The following is a 15063-nucleotide window of genomic DNA, read 5'->3' on the forward strand; positions in this document are numbered from 1 at the left end:
TCCAATATATAATTAAATGCTTTAAAATATAAAAACAGTATAAATTCTCCAATAAACACAATGTTGCACTTTCACCTATATATATAAATTAACATTTAGTAAAATCAGAATGAATAATTTATTTTATTTCCAGGTTTACCTATCATTTAATTAAAATTCAACATCAAGTGTCATCTCAATTATGTAACCAATTCGTTGAAGTAATGTACGTTGTTTGTTTTCCGTTGTGCTCGTCGACCGGTTGAACCTTCACCTAACAATACAATACCGTCTGTGACGTACAAGTAATCGTACAATATAAACTTCGCCGTAGCAACTACGAAAACTTGGGAAAGAACCAAAACTGGAAAAATTCGCATCCCAATAAAAAGGCAAGGAAGGAAATCAGATTCTGGACGGCATATATAAAAGGAAATGTCCCAATTGCCCAAGAAAATCCAATGGTCCTGAAACCCCCACGCAAATGTGATCTACCAGTCTGGTCCCCATTCAAGTACGACATTTTCTTCGGTTTTCACCATTTCCCACGCCATTTTAATTTCACAAACCTTCTTTCGCCTCCTAATCCTTCTCGTTCGTCACCTACCCTTCAAAGCCCCATTTAAAATCTGCCGTTCTTCCACTCGGGAAGAATTTGTGGAGGAAAAATGGGGGTACCATTGAGAAACGCTGTGACTTACAGATCTGGAGGCGCCATAACGAAGAAATGGTTAGGGTTTGTGACGGCCATTTGGGTGCAGGCCATTGCTGGAAACAATTATACCTTTGCTAACTACTCCGTGGCTCTCAAGGCCATTTTGGGGTTAAACCAGCTGCAGCTTAATAACCTCAGCGTTGCCAAAGATGTGGGGAAAGCTTTCGGTTTGGTTGCGGGGTTTGCTTCGGATTATTTGCCCGCCTGGGTGATTTTGTTAATTGGATCTGTGGAAGGATTTGTGGGTTACGGCGCACAATGGCTTGTTGTCAGCCAGAGGATTCGACCCCTGCCCTATTGGCAGGTAAATTTTTAAGTTTTGCTCTGTTTTGGTTGTGTTATTTTGTGTGTGTGCCTGATAATGGCTTTTAAATTGTGGTGCAGATGTGTATTTTCCTTTGCATGGGAGGAAACAGCACGACGTGGATGAACACGGCTGTGCTGGTGACTTGCATGCGAAACTTCTCGAAGAACAGGGGACCCGTTGTGGGGATTCTGAAGGGCTACATTGGCCTCAGCACCGCCATTTTCACCGACATTTGCAGTGCTGTGTTTGCCAGCAACCCTTCTTCGTTTTTACTCATGCTTTCCGTTGTTCCAGGCCTCGTGTGCTTTGCCGCCATGTTTTTTATGAAGCCTGTGCCTAGTGCAGTTGGGGAAACAGAAGAAAAAGAGGAAGTTAACAGTTTTTCTGTGCTGAATATCTTGGCTGTTGTTACGGCCGTTTATTTGCTTACCTTTGACATGACTGGCGAGCACGGCGTTGTGCTGTCTCGTATTTTTGTAGGCTTTTTGTTGCTTCTTCTCGCCGCGCCTTTAATGGTGCCCGCTAAGCTTTTGATTCAGCGACGAGTTTCCGCCCACCCGGGTTCGAATCCCGGGGTGTCGGCTGGAAAATCGAGCGAAAAGCAAATTAGAGAGCCATTGTTAGAGACGGTTGAGGAAGGCGCTGATTCTGTATCGATTGTTGCTGAATCTCCGCCAAATGTGAACCAGATTGCGCGCAAGCCGGTAATTGGCGAAGATCATACGATATTTGAGGCGATGCAGAAATTTGACTTCTGGTTACTCTTCTTCGCTTTTCTTTGCGGCGTTGGGACTGGAATGGCTGTGATTAACAACATGGGCCAGATTGGGCTCGCCATGGGTTACGTTGATGTCTCTGTGTTCGTGTCTCTCATCAGCATTTGGGGATTCTTTGGCAGGATTGGAGCTGGCTCCATTTCTGAGCATTTTTTAAGGTATCTCCTGTTCTCAAATACTTTATGCAAGTTCAAGGTTCAAAATTCAACCTTACCAATAGAACATTCTACAAACCATAGAAGAATGGTACTTGATTTCTGCGTTAGTTTGTTTAGTTCAATACATTGAACAATTCTGTATTTGTGCGATCTTACAAACTGTTCATTTTTTCTCCAAACTTACCAACTGCAGCATTAATAAAATATTTTATAAGAAAATGATTTTAATAAATTAATTTTACCCAATCTTCTTATTAGAAAAACAATGTTTCGAAAAACAACGCACGGTAGAAAATGAATATTATGAATTTAATGGAACATGACGTGGTCAAAGCCGTAGATATGCCTCCTGTGCTCTTCTGAATATTATCTCACCCCGCCTTTTTCCAATATCTAACTTCCTTTCAATCTCTTAGTCAAGATAAATGATTCTACCATGCCTTTTTATCGATAATGTGACTATTCCTCGAAAAAATATCTGATTTCCTCACCTTTATTCACGATCAAAACAAGACAGATAAAAAAAATATCAAGTGATTTGACAAAAACAAAGATTAGAGGTAGATATTTGCTTGTCCTATTACTTTACCGCGTGCCAACCAAGGTCAATTCTTTCTCATCTCAAGCATCTCGTTTGCCTACAACTTTTGAACACCACTTGCAGTCAAAATACTTTTACTTAATTAACAAGATAACGGATATATATTTTTATTGGAATCAAGATCACATGTGCTGATTCCATGCTACTGTCAAAAAGAAATTTAAGTCCATTGTATCGGGAGAGGGACCTTGTCAACACGTACTCATTATAGATGGAATATCCTTTTCAATAGAAATGTAGATTTTGAATTTTTTTTTTTTTTTTTTTTTTTTTCTAAAAGACCTTTTCAAAGAGTTCATTCAAGTATAATGTCCAAAGTATAAAGTAGCTATTCTTAAATATCTAAGAAAAAATTAAGCTTGGGAAAAGTAAGTGAAGTTTGACTTTTTAACACTTTTAGTTTTGGAATGAAGTTTTAGTGTGTGATGTTTAAGTCATCCAATGTCAAAACTTTAGATTTTTCTAATGGAGACACTTTGGATTTCAGAAAGGAAGGGATTCCAAGGCCAATGTGGATGGCGATATCACAGGTGGTGATGATAGTGGGGTACATAACAATGGCGGTCGGAATGCAGGGATCTCTCTACATTGGTTCCATGGTAGTTGGCCTCTGCTATGGCGTCCGTCTCTCCATTTCAGTGCCGACTGCATCTGAACTTTTTGGATTGAAATACTACGGCTTGATTTACAACTTCCTCATCCTCAACTTGCCCTTGGGCTCCTTCCTCTTCTCTGGCCTTTTGGCAGGGATCTTATATGACATTGAAGCTGCAAAAGACCAGCAAGGAAATGCAATACTACCACCTTTGACTAGAAGTACCTGGTCACATGTAAACTTCAGCCGTCTCTTAAGTGGGCAAAACGAGTTATATGTGGAAAATGGTAAGACGTGTGTGGGAGCACACTGTTACAGATTGGTGTTCTTGGTTATGGCCGGAGTTTGCCTTTTGGGATTAGGCCTCGATTTGCTTCTCACATTTAGGACGAAGAAATTGTATTCCAATTTACACAAGTCTAGGAAGGCCAGAGCATCACAATACGTCAGAGAAAAGCTCTGATGAGATTTGATGCATGACTCGTTATAAAGTGGTGTTTTATATTGATTTCTGCACAAGTGGGAAGCCGCAAGTAATTTGTATTCTTGTGTTTGTACGCTTTGGTTGGTTGGTTCGCTAGTGACTTCAATGCAATTGTTGTTTATGTATGTTGCTGTGTTTTTGGTTGGCTGTTGGTTTTGTTTCAATGTGATGATGTTGAGATTTCTGAATAGTTTTTGTAGTATTCTTTATAATTTATATTTCTGGAGGAATAGGGCTCTTTGAATTTTGTTTAGAATTTAAAAGAATTCGAAGCTTTAAAAATGGTTGGTGATTGTTTATGTTACTATTTTATTTTTATAAGTGGCAATTAGTGTTTTATTTACTAGCAAAATATGAAGTCAATTAAATAATATTCTATTTTCCAATTTTACTTTTTGGTTTTAATTTTTGTTTTGAAGATTATATATTTATCAATTTATTTTTTATATTAGCACTTAGCATCTAAGAAGGTTTGATAAGTCATACGAGATTATAGTTATAATTTAAATGTAGAAAATTAAAAAAATAGATTTTTCTATATAATATATATTTTCTATATTAGTTAAAAGTCAATTAAATATATATAAAAATTGTAATGATTATTTAAAAATCTTGAGAAATGCCACCACCAAAGTTGTTTGATATCTCCAACAATTAGAGATAGGGTTTTCAACTATAGGACTCAAGCAAAGTTTGCTACTTCTCCTTGTTATGGTAGGGTGGGTTTGAGTTCTTGGTTGGTTATTCGAGGCAAAAGAGTTTTGCAAGTTTTGTGGTGGATGATTCTCCCTGCATGGGCAATTCACGGTTGGGTCAGACACATGATATTTGCTGAAATTAGTTTGGGGTTGAATGCATTGATAGTACAAGGATGTGGTCCAACCAAAGTACCACAAATAGAAATGCGACATATACTAGCTATTCAAGATTTGGGATTTTTTTAAGTCGTTCACTAAAAAAAATGGAGGAGATTGATTAGAATGTTCTATTTTTCTTTAATCTATGTGTGATTGGATATTTCAAAGGCCTGTGGTCAAGCTTTAATGAGCTTCATAGGTCATTTTTTATCATTGGAAACCTATTGTTGATGTATGTGTTCAAATGTACCCTATGGATAAAACATTGTTTATATATGTCTTTAAAACCAGCTAGGACAAAAATAAATATTTGTTTGAGCATGTTTGGAGCTCAAAAGAGAAGTGTTGAATCCGTGGCATCCTAATTTATGTCCTATAGAGGTGTATGATAATCTATCCTTCTATGGGTACCGATGATAATTCTTTGGGTGACTTTTTGATGATAGATGATAGATGATAGCTCTTCAAATCTCTTTTACTCTACATATGCTTGTATCTTAATTGAAATAGATATATCGGCTGAGATTCTTGTTGAATCAATAGAAACTTTAAAGGGTTGTTGGACCTAGATTGAAGATTACAAAGGGTTCCCTTCAAATCAAGGCAATGTTTCCAAAATGGTCATGGGATTACACGAAGTAGAAAAAGTAAACCAGTGAAGATGACTTCCTGGTAGAAAAATATTTGTCAGCAACATTATACAATTGAGAGGACGGGTGAGAAATAGTGACATTCTCACAAAGGAGAAGAAAAATCCTTATGAGTCCAATATTTAGGAAGGACAACTAATTAAAATCAACACAAATATTAGTCTAAATGCGAAAGTTAGGGAGAAAATACAAAAAAAAGAAATTTTCACTCTAGAGGGGAAGGAAAAGAAGCATAGATCAGAGGGGACTCAGTGCGGAGATGACTACATTATCAATGGATGAGCAATCTTAGACAATGGAGTTATTCATGGAGGATGTTCCAATGAAATCAATTAATATATAATGGAAGAAGGAGGCAGCTAATGTGTAGGATGATTAGTACATAGTGAAAGGGAGGAAAGATAGGAAGTATAAATACTCTTTTGGTACATGGTTATGTGGTCCAATTCTAAGGATGTTACAAAATTGAAATTTTAGCTTGTATCATGAGTCTAGGGGCTCTTTGTTGTTTGTAGTGGTGTTTTGATCTTTCATTTGTGTTCCTTAGGTTGGCGGTACCTCTAGCTGTTACCACTCATAGTTCAGTTCATGTTCTTTCTCAATTTTCATAGTATTATTCTATTATTACTAAGTAAAATGATATATCAATAAAATTATATATAATTAAATTAATTCTAATTTTTATTGTACATTTATCATTTCATAAAAATACTAAGAGACCATGCAAAAATAGATTTAATTAAATAAAATCAAATGAGAAATCTTCAACCTTTGTACACACACTTTAGCAAAATGATCAAAGCATATGCATTTGAGACCTACAGTAGGCATGCATGCATATACAAATATAAAATAGTCTTGTACATGAATAATTATATATAATTATTATTTTTATTTCATAGAATATAATGCTATAATAGTAGGAAATTCATAATTTATTAGAAAGGATTTTACAAAACTTCAACTTGAATTTGAAACATTCAACCAAATGCAATATGTATAAATTTGAAAACAAAGAGCACATATGCAATTAAACATGTAACTATAGTTTATGGACTAGGAGGGGACAATTTTAAGATCATGTATTCCCTCTAATCAATCCTCACACGTAATGGTTAATTTCATTCTTCAAAGTTTAGATATTGTAGAGAGAGTAAGGCTAGTTGAACTCTTGCCCTTGTTTATGAACCAATAAAGTATTACAAGTCATCTACAATATTTTTCTCAACTACTCATCTAATGTTTAAACAAATCAAAATGAATGGTCTTCAAAATTAAGGAAACCCATCAAAATAGGTATAAATGTTTAATCAAAAAAATTACCAAAGACAACATGTTGTTTAATGTTTGAATGAAAAAAGAGATGACTATAGATACATCAACAAATCTGCATTTTTCTAACATGTGTTTGTGTGCATAGATAAAATAGGATCAATCTCCCTAACACATTTATAAGGGGGAAGACCAAGATCCACCCCTTGGATTAGGTTAGATTCATACACAATGAAGAATCAATGCAAATCCTAATGCAAAAGGGATGAATAACTTGGGTCTATATTGCAAGAAGATATGCAATATAGAGCTAAGATACGAAGATGTGACAAAATGATGAAGTGTATAGAAATGAAAGAGAGAAAGATGAAATACCCAGTGAGATACATACTTGACAATGGGTTGTTAAAAGACCTCTAAATGGGTTGAGTCACACATTTCGATCTAAAAATTGTGTTACAGACAAAACCCAGAAATTGTTTGGCAAGAAATCAAGGGTGACCTCCTCAATCATGGTCCAAATGGAGTATCATGGGTGTAGTGCACCCATGATGAAAGGTGTGTGACATTGATCCTAATTTTGCACTTCTATAGAAAATTAAAAAGGGTATCTAGATCTGCAACCTATTTGTTAATCTGAGATTCAAAACCTGCAAAATAAAGGATTGCTTGTTTGTTGTTTGAGGGGATTTTCCTCAGTCAAACCCCAATTTAGGATTAATCTTGAATTTAAATAATTTAAATGGAATGATGGAAAGTAGTAGTGGTAGATCTAACATAGAAGCAATGTAAATCTATGAATATGATCTTGAATTTGGAATGTAATAAAGTATGTAGATGTAATAGCTTTTGAATTAACTTCAAAATTCTAGAAAGGAAATCAACATGGCATCAAAACATTCATTAATGAATGTGCTTGAAATTTTCCTTAAGAATGAATGTAGATGAATGTAGATCTCGAGAGGATGAATGTAGAACATACAATAAAGGATCTTGAATGTATAAAGAGAGAACTTAAATGTTGGAATGGTAGATCTTGTATAAAATCCTTCAATAACTTCAATGCATGAATATCTTACTCCAACAGGTCAAAATTCCTAGAAGTTTGGACCCTTAAACTAACAAGGCATAAGATGCAAAGAAAGGAACCAAAATAGTGCCTCATCAAGGGTGCAATGCACCCCTAATTGGCCCATCAGAGGTGCAATGAACCCAGAATGCATCAAGGGTGAAATGAGCCCCTTATTGGTCGCATCAATGGTGCAGTGTGCTCTTGATTCATTAGGGGCACAATGCATCCCTGATTGTCATGTGCATAAACCCCGAGGAGAATCTTGAGACCCAAAAATAATGTCCAGATTCCAAGGAAAACCCATTTTGATGCTAAGGAGAAGATTCCAAGTGGAAAGGTGCATGAAAAAGAATGGCCTAGGGAAATAAATCCTACCTCAAGCTTATCACCATAAAAATAGGAGCTTTAAAGAGGATCTATTAGGTTTTACCCTAATTCTAGCTAGGAGAAAGGACAGAAAAGGGAAGAAGAGATGAAAGATAGAGGGAGATTGATGATCTCACATTAAATAGGTGATAAACCTTACTTAAATTGGAGTGCTTCCAATTTAGGATGGTACAAATGTTAAGTGAAATCATGGATCAACGCACGCTTGCGGTAAAGTATCTTCAAGAGAAGAAGAAGAAACAAAGAAGCTGACGAATCTCAACAAGATAGAACATCGCTTGGTCAAAGAGAACAAGCCCCCAATACCAAGGTTCCTAACTCCAACATTCATATGCTAGGGTACAAAGAAAAACAAAGCTTAAGGATACATAAAGGGGTTAGTATTAAAAACCCAAATCAACTAGTGGAAGAAACCTCAGCTAAAGAAACAACTCACCCACTAATATCATATTTGGAAAGCCATCACAAAAGCATAAGTGATCACATAAGAAATGCGAGAGAAACATCATTAATAACATAGCTTATGGATCTATTTCTACTAGCATGAAGGAAAAAGAGGAAAAAGAAAGTGATTGCCTTACTCAGTAGAGTGTCCACCCTACTATGAATCACTGAGAGAGCTCCTACAAAAGATGGCATTGAAATAGTCTAACGGGGTGGTAACTCACTAGTCAACCCACCAAATTTCCATCCATAGATCAACATCCATCGTATCACCATGGAATGGTCCTATGCAAAAACATGTGTTACCCATGTATGGAATTAACATGTTGTGTATGAATGTGTTACCTATATATGAGACTTTAGCAAATTGTTATGCGTAGACCAAATATATAATTTAGCATGTCTATTTGGAAGTGTTACCCATGAATAAGATTTAGCAAGTTTCTCTATGTTAGCCGTTATGAGATTTATCATATTTGTTTGTGTGTGCAAAAGAACAATGAAGTAACTATTAGAAATAGATAATAGTAAGAGCAGGGTGAATCAGTATTTTCAATCTTTTTACCCACAAATGAATATTATTAATTACTTTACTACATGCATAAGAAAGTAAACCAATAGTGCTAAACATTATAAACAACCATACATAGAGAGAAATCATAACACCATACCTTGTTAACTAGGGAAACCTTGGCCAAGGGAAAACCTTGGTGGGGATGGAACCCACTAGATGATTCACTACATAAAGGATCTGGTTAAGGATATTGATCTTGTTAGGAGTCTATGAAGAATGTATAGTGTCTCAAGTCCCTGTTAGGAGGCTAGGCTTTGTTAGAAGCCTCAACCGTGTTAGGAGTTGGTGAATCATATACAAATGTGTGCAAGAAGAGCCCAGTGTGCTAACATGCAACTTTACAATAAGTTATTCAAGAAATAAGTATACATACAATATTGAGTTATTTGTTGTACTTCAAAAATCTTCTGATTAATAATTCTTCACACAAGAGAAACTATGCCCATATTAATCTGCATCATATCTTCGCATCATATAGCAAAGCATCGCATTCACTTGTTACTTGCATTTCACAAAATCATATCGACTACACATTTACTGATCACTGAATCATCATCAACCTTTTTCCCTTCCATTTTCACACTTTAACTTAGCAAATAAAGCTCTTTAATCATACATAAAAAATTAGTAAATTCTTTACTTGTAGGAAGATGAGGAGGATAAAGAAAAAGGAGAGGAAGAAACACAAAAGGGAGAAGACATGGCAACAGCTGAACAACAAAAGCAAGAGGAAAAAAGTGTGCAAGACACACAAATGTCACCTCCTAGCCCTCCGCATGTAACCATCACAGCTGTAGACACAATAACTATCAAGGATGTTCCCGACAATTCTGCTCAGAACATCAATCCCCTAACTACAGAGGATCTCTCCAAGATCCTTCACCAATCAACTTTGCAAGCACAGTTATGCACAAATCCTGTATTGGTGAGTGTAGATGAGTTACAAAAGGCAGTAGCAGAACCAAAAAGAGACAAGGTAAAACCACAAGAACCACCTTTCATCTATACAACTAATAGCACTCAAATTCTAATGCTTCCATCACCATCTTCAACAATTGCAATAGTAGCAGGTGACACCATTCAAAAGTTGAGTGTAGAAGAAGGGAAGTCTGATAAGAAGGAGGATACATCAAAGGAAGAGGAGCAGGCTGCAATACAAATGCTAGTAGAATTACCAAAAATAGGCACTCCTACAAAAACTCTTTAGAAGCCAAGCACTGAAGCCATACCTTTGCAGATCTCCACACCAAGCTCGAGTTCTACAAAGGTTACCAAGGTACTTCACTATGGAGACCCTAAGCTAGATGAAGAGATAGTAATACCTTCTTATGACTCAAAGACTATCACCATGGAGAAAATTACAAAGATGCAAGATGCATTAAATAGAAGGAAAAGACAAGAAATACTTAGAAAAGAGTATAAGCATAAGCAAGCACTACATGAGATTAAGGACATCTTTATGGATGCCTTCAACTTGTAGTCACTAGATGAGTCAAAGCCCATAATGGAACAATTATCAAATATAGTTGACCAGGTGACAAGTGAAGACCAGGATACAAATGTCAAACTTATGGAATGGTCTGAAAGGATGTTTCAAGGGAAGGTGAATGAGAAAATATCTAGTGGCATAGCACTCCAACAAGTTGAATTGGCCAAGCAGATTGAAAAGGTTAAAATTGTACTTGAGAACATTTTATCACTATACAAAAAGTTGTGTGATTTTTCCAACTTCACACAAGAGATAGGCCAGAGGATATTGAGCTTGGAGAGAAATCTTAAGATTTATAGCATGCAATTACCAAGAGATCTAGCTCAAAGTGAGAATCATTTTGCCCAATCACTTCACACTCAAAGAGAATTAGTTGCACTAATAAGTGAAGATGCCAATATAAAGGCCAAATTAATACAACTCAATCCTCCATTACCCCACATTTGGAGGTCCTCCACAAAGAACAAGTCTATGTTGAAACTGTCTTAAAGAAAGATCCTAATCTTTCTACACTTGATGGGCTTGTACATCTTGTTGTAGAGACTTCCATCCAGCATAAGTCACTTGAAATTGCATTGGAAAATTGGGGTGCAACTCTGAAAATGATAACGAAGGTAAATCATACTTTTTGACTAAATATGGTATTACTCCTTAGAACCCTTTGACATAAGTGTCAACAAGTGGGAGAAATAACAATAAGGGAGATAACATAGATATATATAATGTTTTGTGGGAGAAATAATAAGGAATATATAACTAAGGGGGAGAATACTAAGCATTTTGACTACATTCTTTCATTCATTCTTTTGGAAAATAAAGGGGAAAGATTGTAGTTAGCTAAAAAGGGGAGATATGAAATTTTGGGAATTGTATGAAAGATAACTCTGATACAAAATACTGGAATGCAAAGCACAAGTATAGGTTATAGAAATAGGGCAAAGGAAAAGAGTATTAGGTATATTCAGCACAGAATTTTGGTTACAAGAGTAGACAAGGCACAATCAACTTAGGGGGAGTTATAAGATATTTTGAACAAATTTTGAAATTTTGTACATATGTAGAGAAAATTGGATAGGGTTCTCATAAGATCGGACCAATAATGTTTAGTTAAGTGTTTTTGAGACTCATGTTAAAGGGGGAGATTGTTGGTCTCATAATGGTTTTAACATTTGAGTGTCAACACACTTAAGCACTTTCTACATTGAAGCCAAGTACACTATACACATCAAGCCACAGTATGTGCCGAGCCAAAATTCCAATAGGTGTCGAGTGAATGCCAAGCATTATATAGGTTTCGAGTGATATATAGGTGCTGAGTCACCATTGATGCTGAGCAAGTTAGAATGCTTCATGTGCCGAGTGAGCCAGAACTATGCATGTGCCGAGCAAGATAGAATGTAATAGGTGTTGAGCAAACCTGGATCAAATTTGTGCTGAGCACCAGTAGTCCAGTATGTGCTGAGTAACTCATAATCAACATATGAGTTTGTGCCTTCACAAACTCAAATGTAAACTATTTTTTGAGTTGACATAGATGGATAATAAGGATAAGAACAAATCTTTTATATTTCCTATGCAATCAACATGCAACCAATGAAAAAAGTGCAGGAAATGAGTGAGAATTCAAGATTCAATATGGATCATAAATCCATAGCTAACCCTAAGTCTACAAAGTCTTTATAAGAAGGCTTAGACCCCACCATTTTATGTTGTTGAATAGAAGTTAAGGAAGTTGCTAAGTAGATAGAAAAATTATAGAACAAGGCAAACAATAGGGGTATCACAGACTTAGTGAATTGAGCAGCAATTACATATCTAGTTGATTAGAACAAAACAAGGGATACCAACAGATATCAGATCAAGCAAGGATCACATCAGAATTGACCAGATCAAGTGCTTGAAATTAGCAATTGAAGATTGTAAGCAATCAAGTCAAAAATTTCTACTACTCTCTAGCAATTGTATTAGATAGTGGAAAACCCTATGATGATAGGTTAGCTTAGCAGCTATATTGCAGATCCTTTGAAGAGGTGACTAAATCCTTTAGCAAGGTGACACTTCATGTAAAATGTTTGCAAATCCTCTAACTAGGTCACTATTGACACAGTGTAAAGCCTTTAATAGGGCAGGCCTTTCACAGGGAAAACCATCAAAAGTGGTCAAACAATTATTATTGCAGTGATTTTGTGGGTATCATCCTTACCCCAGTTTTACCTTCTTATTCTTGGAGGGTTTTTGGGTTACCAAATTCTGGTGTTATGTGTGTTGATGCATGTGTTTACCGTATGTTTATTTGATATGTTTACATGCATGCAGTTTATTTTCAATTTAAAGTTTTAATGGATAAAATGCAATACTTATGATTCACCCCCCTCCCCCCCCCCCTCAAAAGTACTCTTCACATTTGAATATTCCAACAATTGGTATCACAACAAAGGTTCTCACAAGGAGAAGCCTAACAACTTAGAGAAAAGATTTGAAGATGGAAGCCTTCAAACTTGGGAAGATCATAGACAATCAAGTGATTGATGTGCATCTCACTCTAAAAAAATTGGAGGAAGCCAGAGAGGAATTGAGAAAGTCCTTGGAAAGAAGGAAGGATATAGCCATAGCTGAAAATGACATACACTACAAGGAGATTGACACCACACAAGTGTTTTCAAATGGAGATTCCAAGGAATTTGATACAACAATAGCTGAATTGATGGAGAAGAACAAAGCTCAAGCAGAAGAAATTAGAATACTCAAGCATGAACAAGAATCACAAGCCATAATGCTTCATGAAGTGACTGAATAAATGAAGAGAGCTATTGAAGACAAGGCTATGATAGAAGATGACAAGAGAAATCTTACTAGTAGATTGGAGGAGAAGACAATTGAGTTTGAAAGAATCTCAAACATGTAGCTTGACACCTTAAGCCAGATGATGAATGCACATCATGAGCTGAACATGAAGGACATTGAGATCTCCACCTTGAGAATGCAAAATGAACAATTGTAGAATGAATTAAAGAGAGAGAAGGAGATAGCAGAAAGTTTCAACAAACCGAATGAGGCTATCAAGTATTTTGAGCAATTAGTGAAATCACCAAGGGCCAGTAATGATACTTCAAGACTTGGTTACACCAGCACTAAAGAAGGAGAATCATCCAAGATTGCAAAAGAAAGGAGTACAAAGGTAAGCATACTAAACCTACTTGTCATTTCTGTGGTAAAAAGGGACATACCTCTAATGTATGCAAGAGCAAGGATGGTCATCAACATGATAAGCCTAAGAATGCAAGTTACTGTCACAAGTGCAAGAAGCAAGGACATCAAGCACATGAATGCAGAACTAGGACTATCAGAACACCAAGATTTGATGGTCACTACTACAATTACAAGAAGTATGGACATAGAGCTTTTTAGTGCAAATCAAAGCCTATATGGACACCTAATCAGCCTACAACTAGAAACAACAACCATGCATACCACTACAACTAGGATTACAATACCAAGTATAACTATCACTACTGTCAGGATTATGGACACATTCCTAAAAAATGCATTAAGGACATATTTTATAGGGAACTACAGAAAATGGTTAAGCCAAATCACATGTTTTAGTTGCATGAAGACTAGCCATATCAGGAGGAATTGCCCAAAAAAGTCAAAAGCACCCAAGTCAGAAGTCAACAAAGAAAAAGAGAAAGTAGATGTTGAACAAATTAGAGGGCAAATGAACAAGACTTGGAAGAAGAAAGATGAGTGTAGCACATCAAATGAAGGGATCACTTCACCCAAGAGGTCAAGTGATCACACCTCATCCAACTAAGTATGATAGGTGTATGGGACTGATATACATAGTTATATCATGCATCAGTCCCAAGACAAAGAAGTACTACAAAGAAGAAATCAGCATGAGCAAAGATGCCAAGTCAAAATTTGAAGATGTCGAGAAAAGGTCCAATGGATGTCGAGTAGTTAGTAGCGATCGAGTTGATGGTTGATGCTAAGTTAAGAAAAATCTAATGGAAGCCGAGTGAACGAAATCCAATGGAAACTGAGTCATGTTGAAACCTTCAAGTGTCGAGATTACAACTATATGCACTAAGCATTTAATGTTATGCTTTGAAAGGTATAAGGATGAATTTTGATCATTTTCACACCATTCGAACACAGAGAAAAGATGAGAAGAGTGTAGTAGTGATCATACAACAACCTTGAAGCCATTTGCATCGATTTCAATAGCAATTCAACATCATTTTTGTCGATCTAAGGTATTTATCAAGTGTTGAGCTACACAATATTAAAGTTTTAAAATTTTGAAACCCTAGATTGGTATAATGGCTTCTAGTTCTAAGAACTCCAATGGAAAGGAAATTCATGAGGTCCAGCTAGTCAGTACCGAAGTCAAACAACCTAAGTTTAGGCCAATCCTTGAAGTCGCCTATAAAAATGATCCTGTTGGCGTGTTGTCCATAATTCGACCAAAAGTTGTCATGGTACAAGATGTGAGAAAATGTTACAACTACAAGATAGGAGCAATAAGTGATCTTGAGATATTCCAAGCCTATGAAAAACTGTGTGATTACAAAATTCTGAAGGATAAGTTTCAGATACTTAAGAAGAAGGGTTTAACAAATGCCCTAGTTTACCCTACAAGTTTCAAAATAGAATGGATATACATTGTTCTCAGTAGGATTCACAATGGATGTTTGTGG

General features: G+C 36.1%; 1 protein-coding gene across 1 annotated transcript; it reads left to right on the forward strand.

Annotated features, from left to right (window-relative positions):
* The first annotated feature begins 628 nt into the window (after positions 1-628).
* LOC149531208 (protein NUCLEAR FUSION DEFECTIVE 4-like) lies at positions 629-3740 on the forward strand. Its single transcript, XM_089809271.1, has 3 exons — positions 629-998; positions 1079-1935; positions 3024-3740. Exons 1-3 carry the CDS (start codon positions 648-650, stop codon positions 3592-3594), a joined length of 1779 nt encoding a protein of 592 aa, XP_089665397.1. The 5' UTR covers positions 629-647; the 3' UTR covers positions 3595-3740.
* The last annotated feature ends 11323 nt before the right edge of the window (positions 3741-15063 follow it).

This window comes from Cupressus sempervirens, chromosome 11, assembly GCF_028749045.1.
Source record: "Cupressus sempervirens isolate cs-2001-9-10 chromosome 11, ASM2874904v1, whole genome shotgun sequence".
In the NCBI taxonomy this organism is placed as follows: Eukaryota; Viridiplantae; Streptophyta; class Pinopsida; order Cupressales; family Cupressaceae; genus Cupressus; species Cupressus sempervirens.

What these genes read in the sequence shown, in the direction of transcription:
- LOC149531208 (XM_089809271.1), top strand. Translation starts at nt 648, where the DNA reads ATGGGGGTACCATTGAGAAACGCTGTGACTTACAGATCTGGAGGCGCC. An exon ending in GACCCCTGCCCTATTGGCAG is followed by an intron (nt 999 to 1,078) that starts GTAAATTTTTAA and finishes ATTGTGGTGCAG; the next exon opens with ATGTGTATTTTCCTTTGCAT. An exon ending in ATTTCTGAGCATTTTTTAAG is followed by an intron (nt 1,936 to 3,023) that starts GTATCTCCTGTT and finishes TTTGGATTTCAG; the next exon opens with AAAGGAAGGGATTCCAAGGC.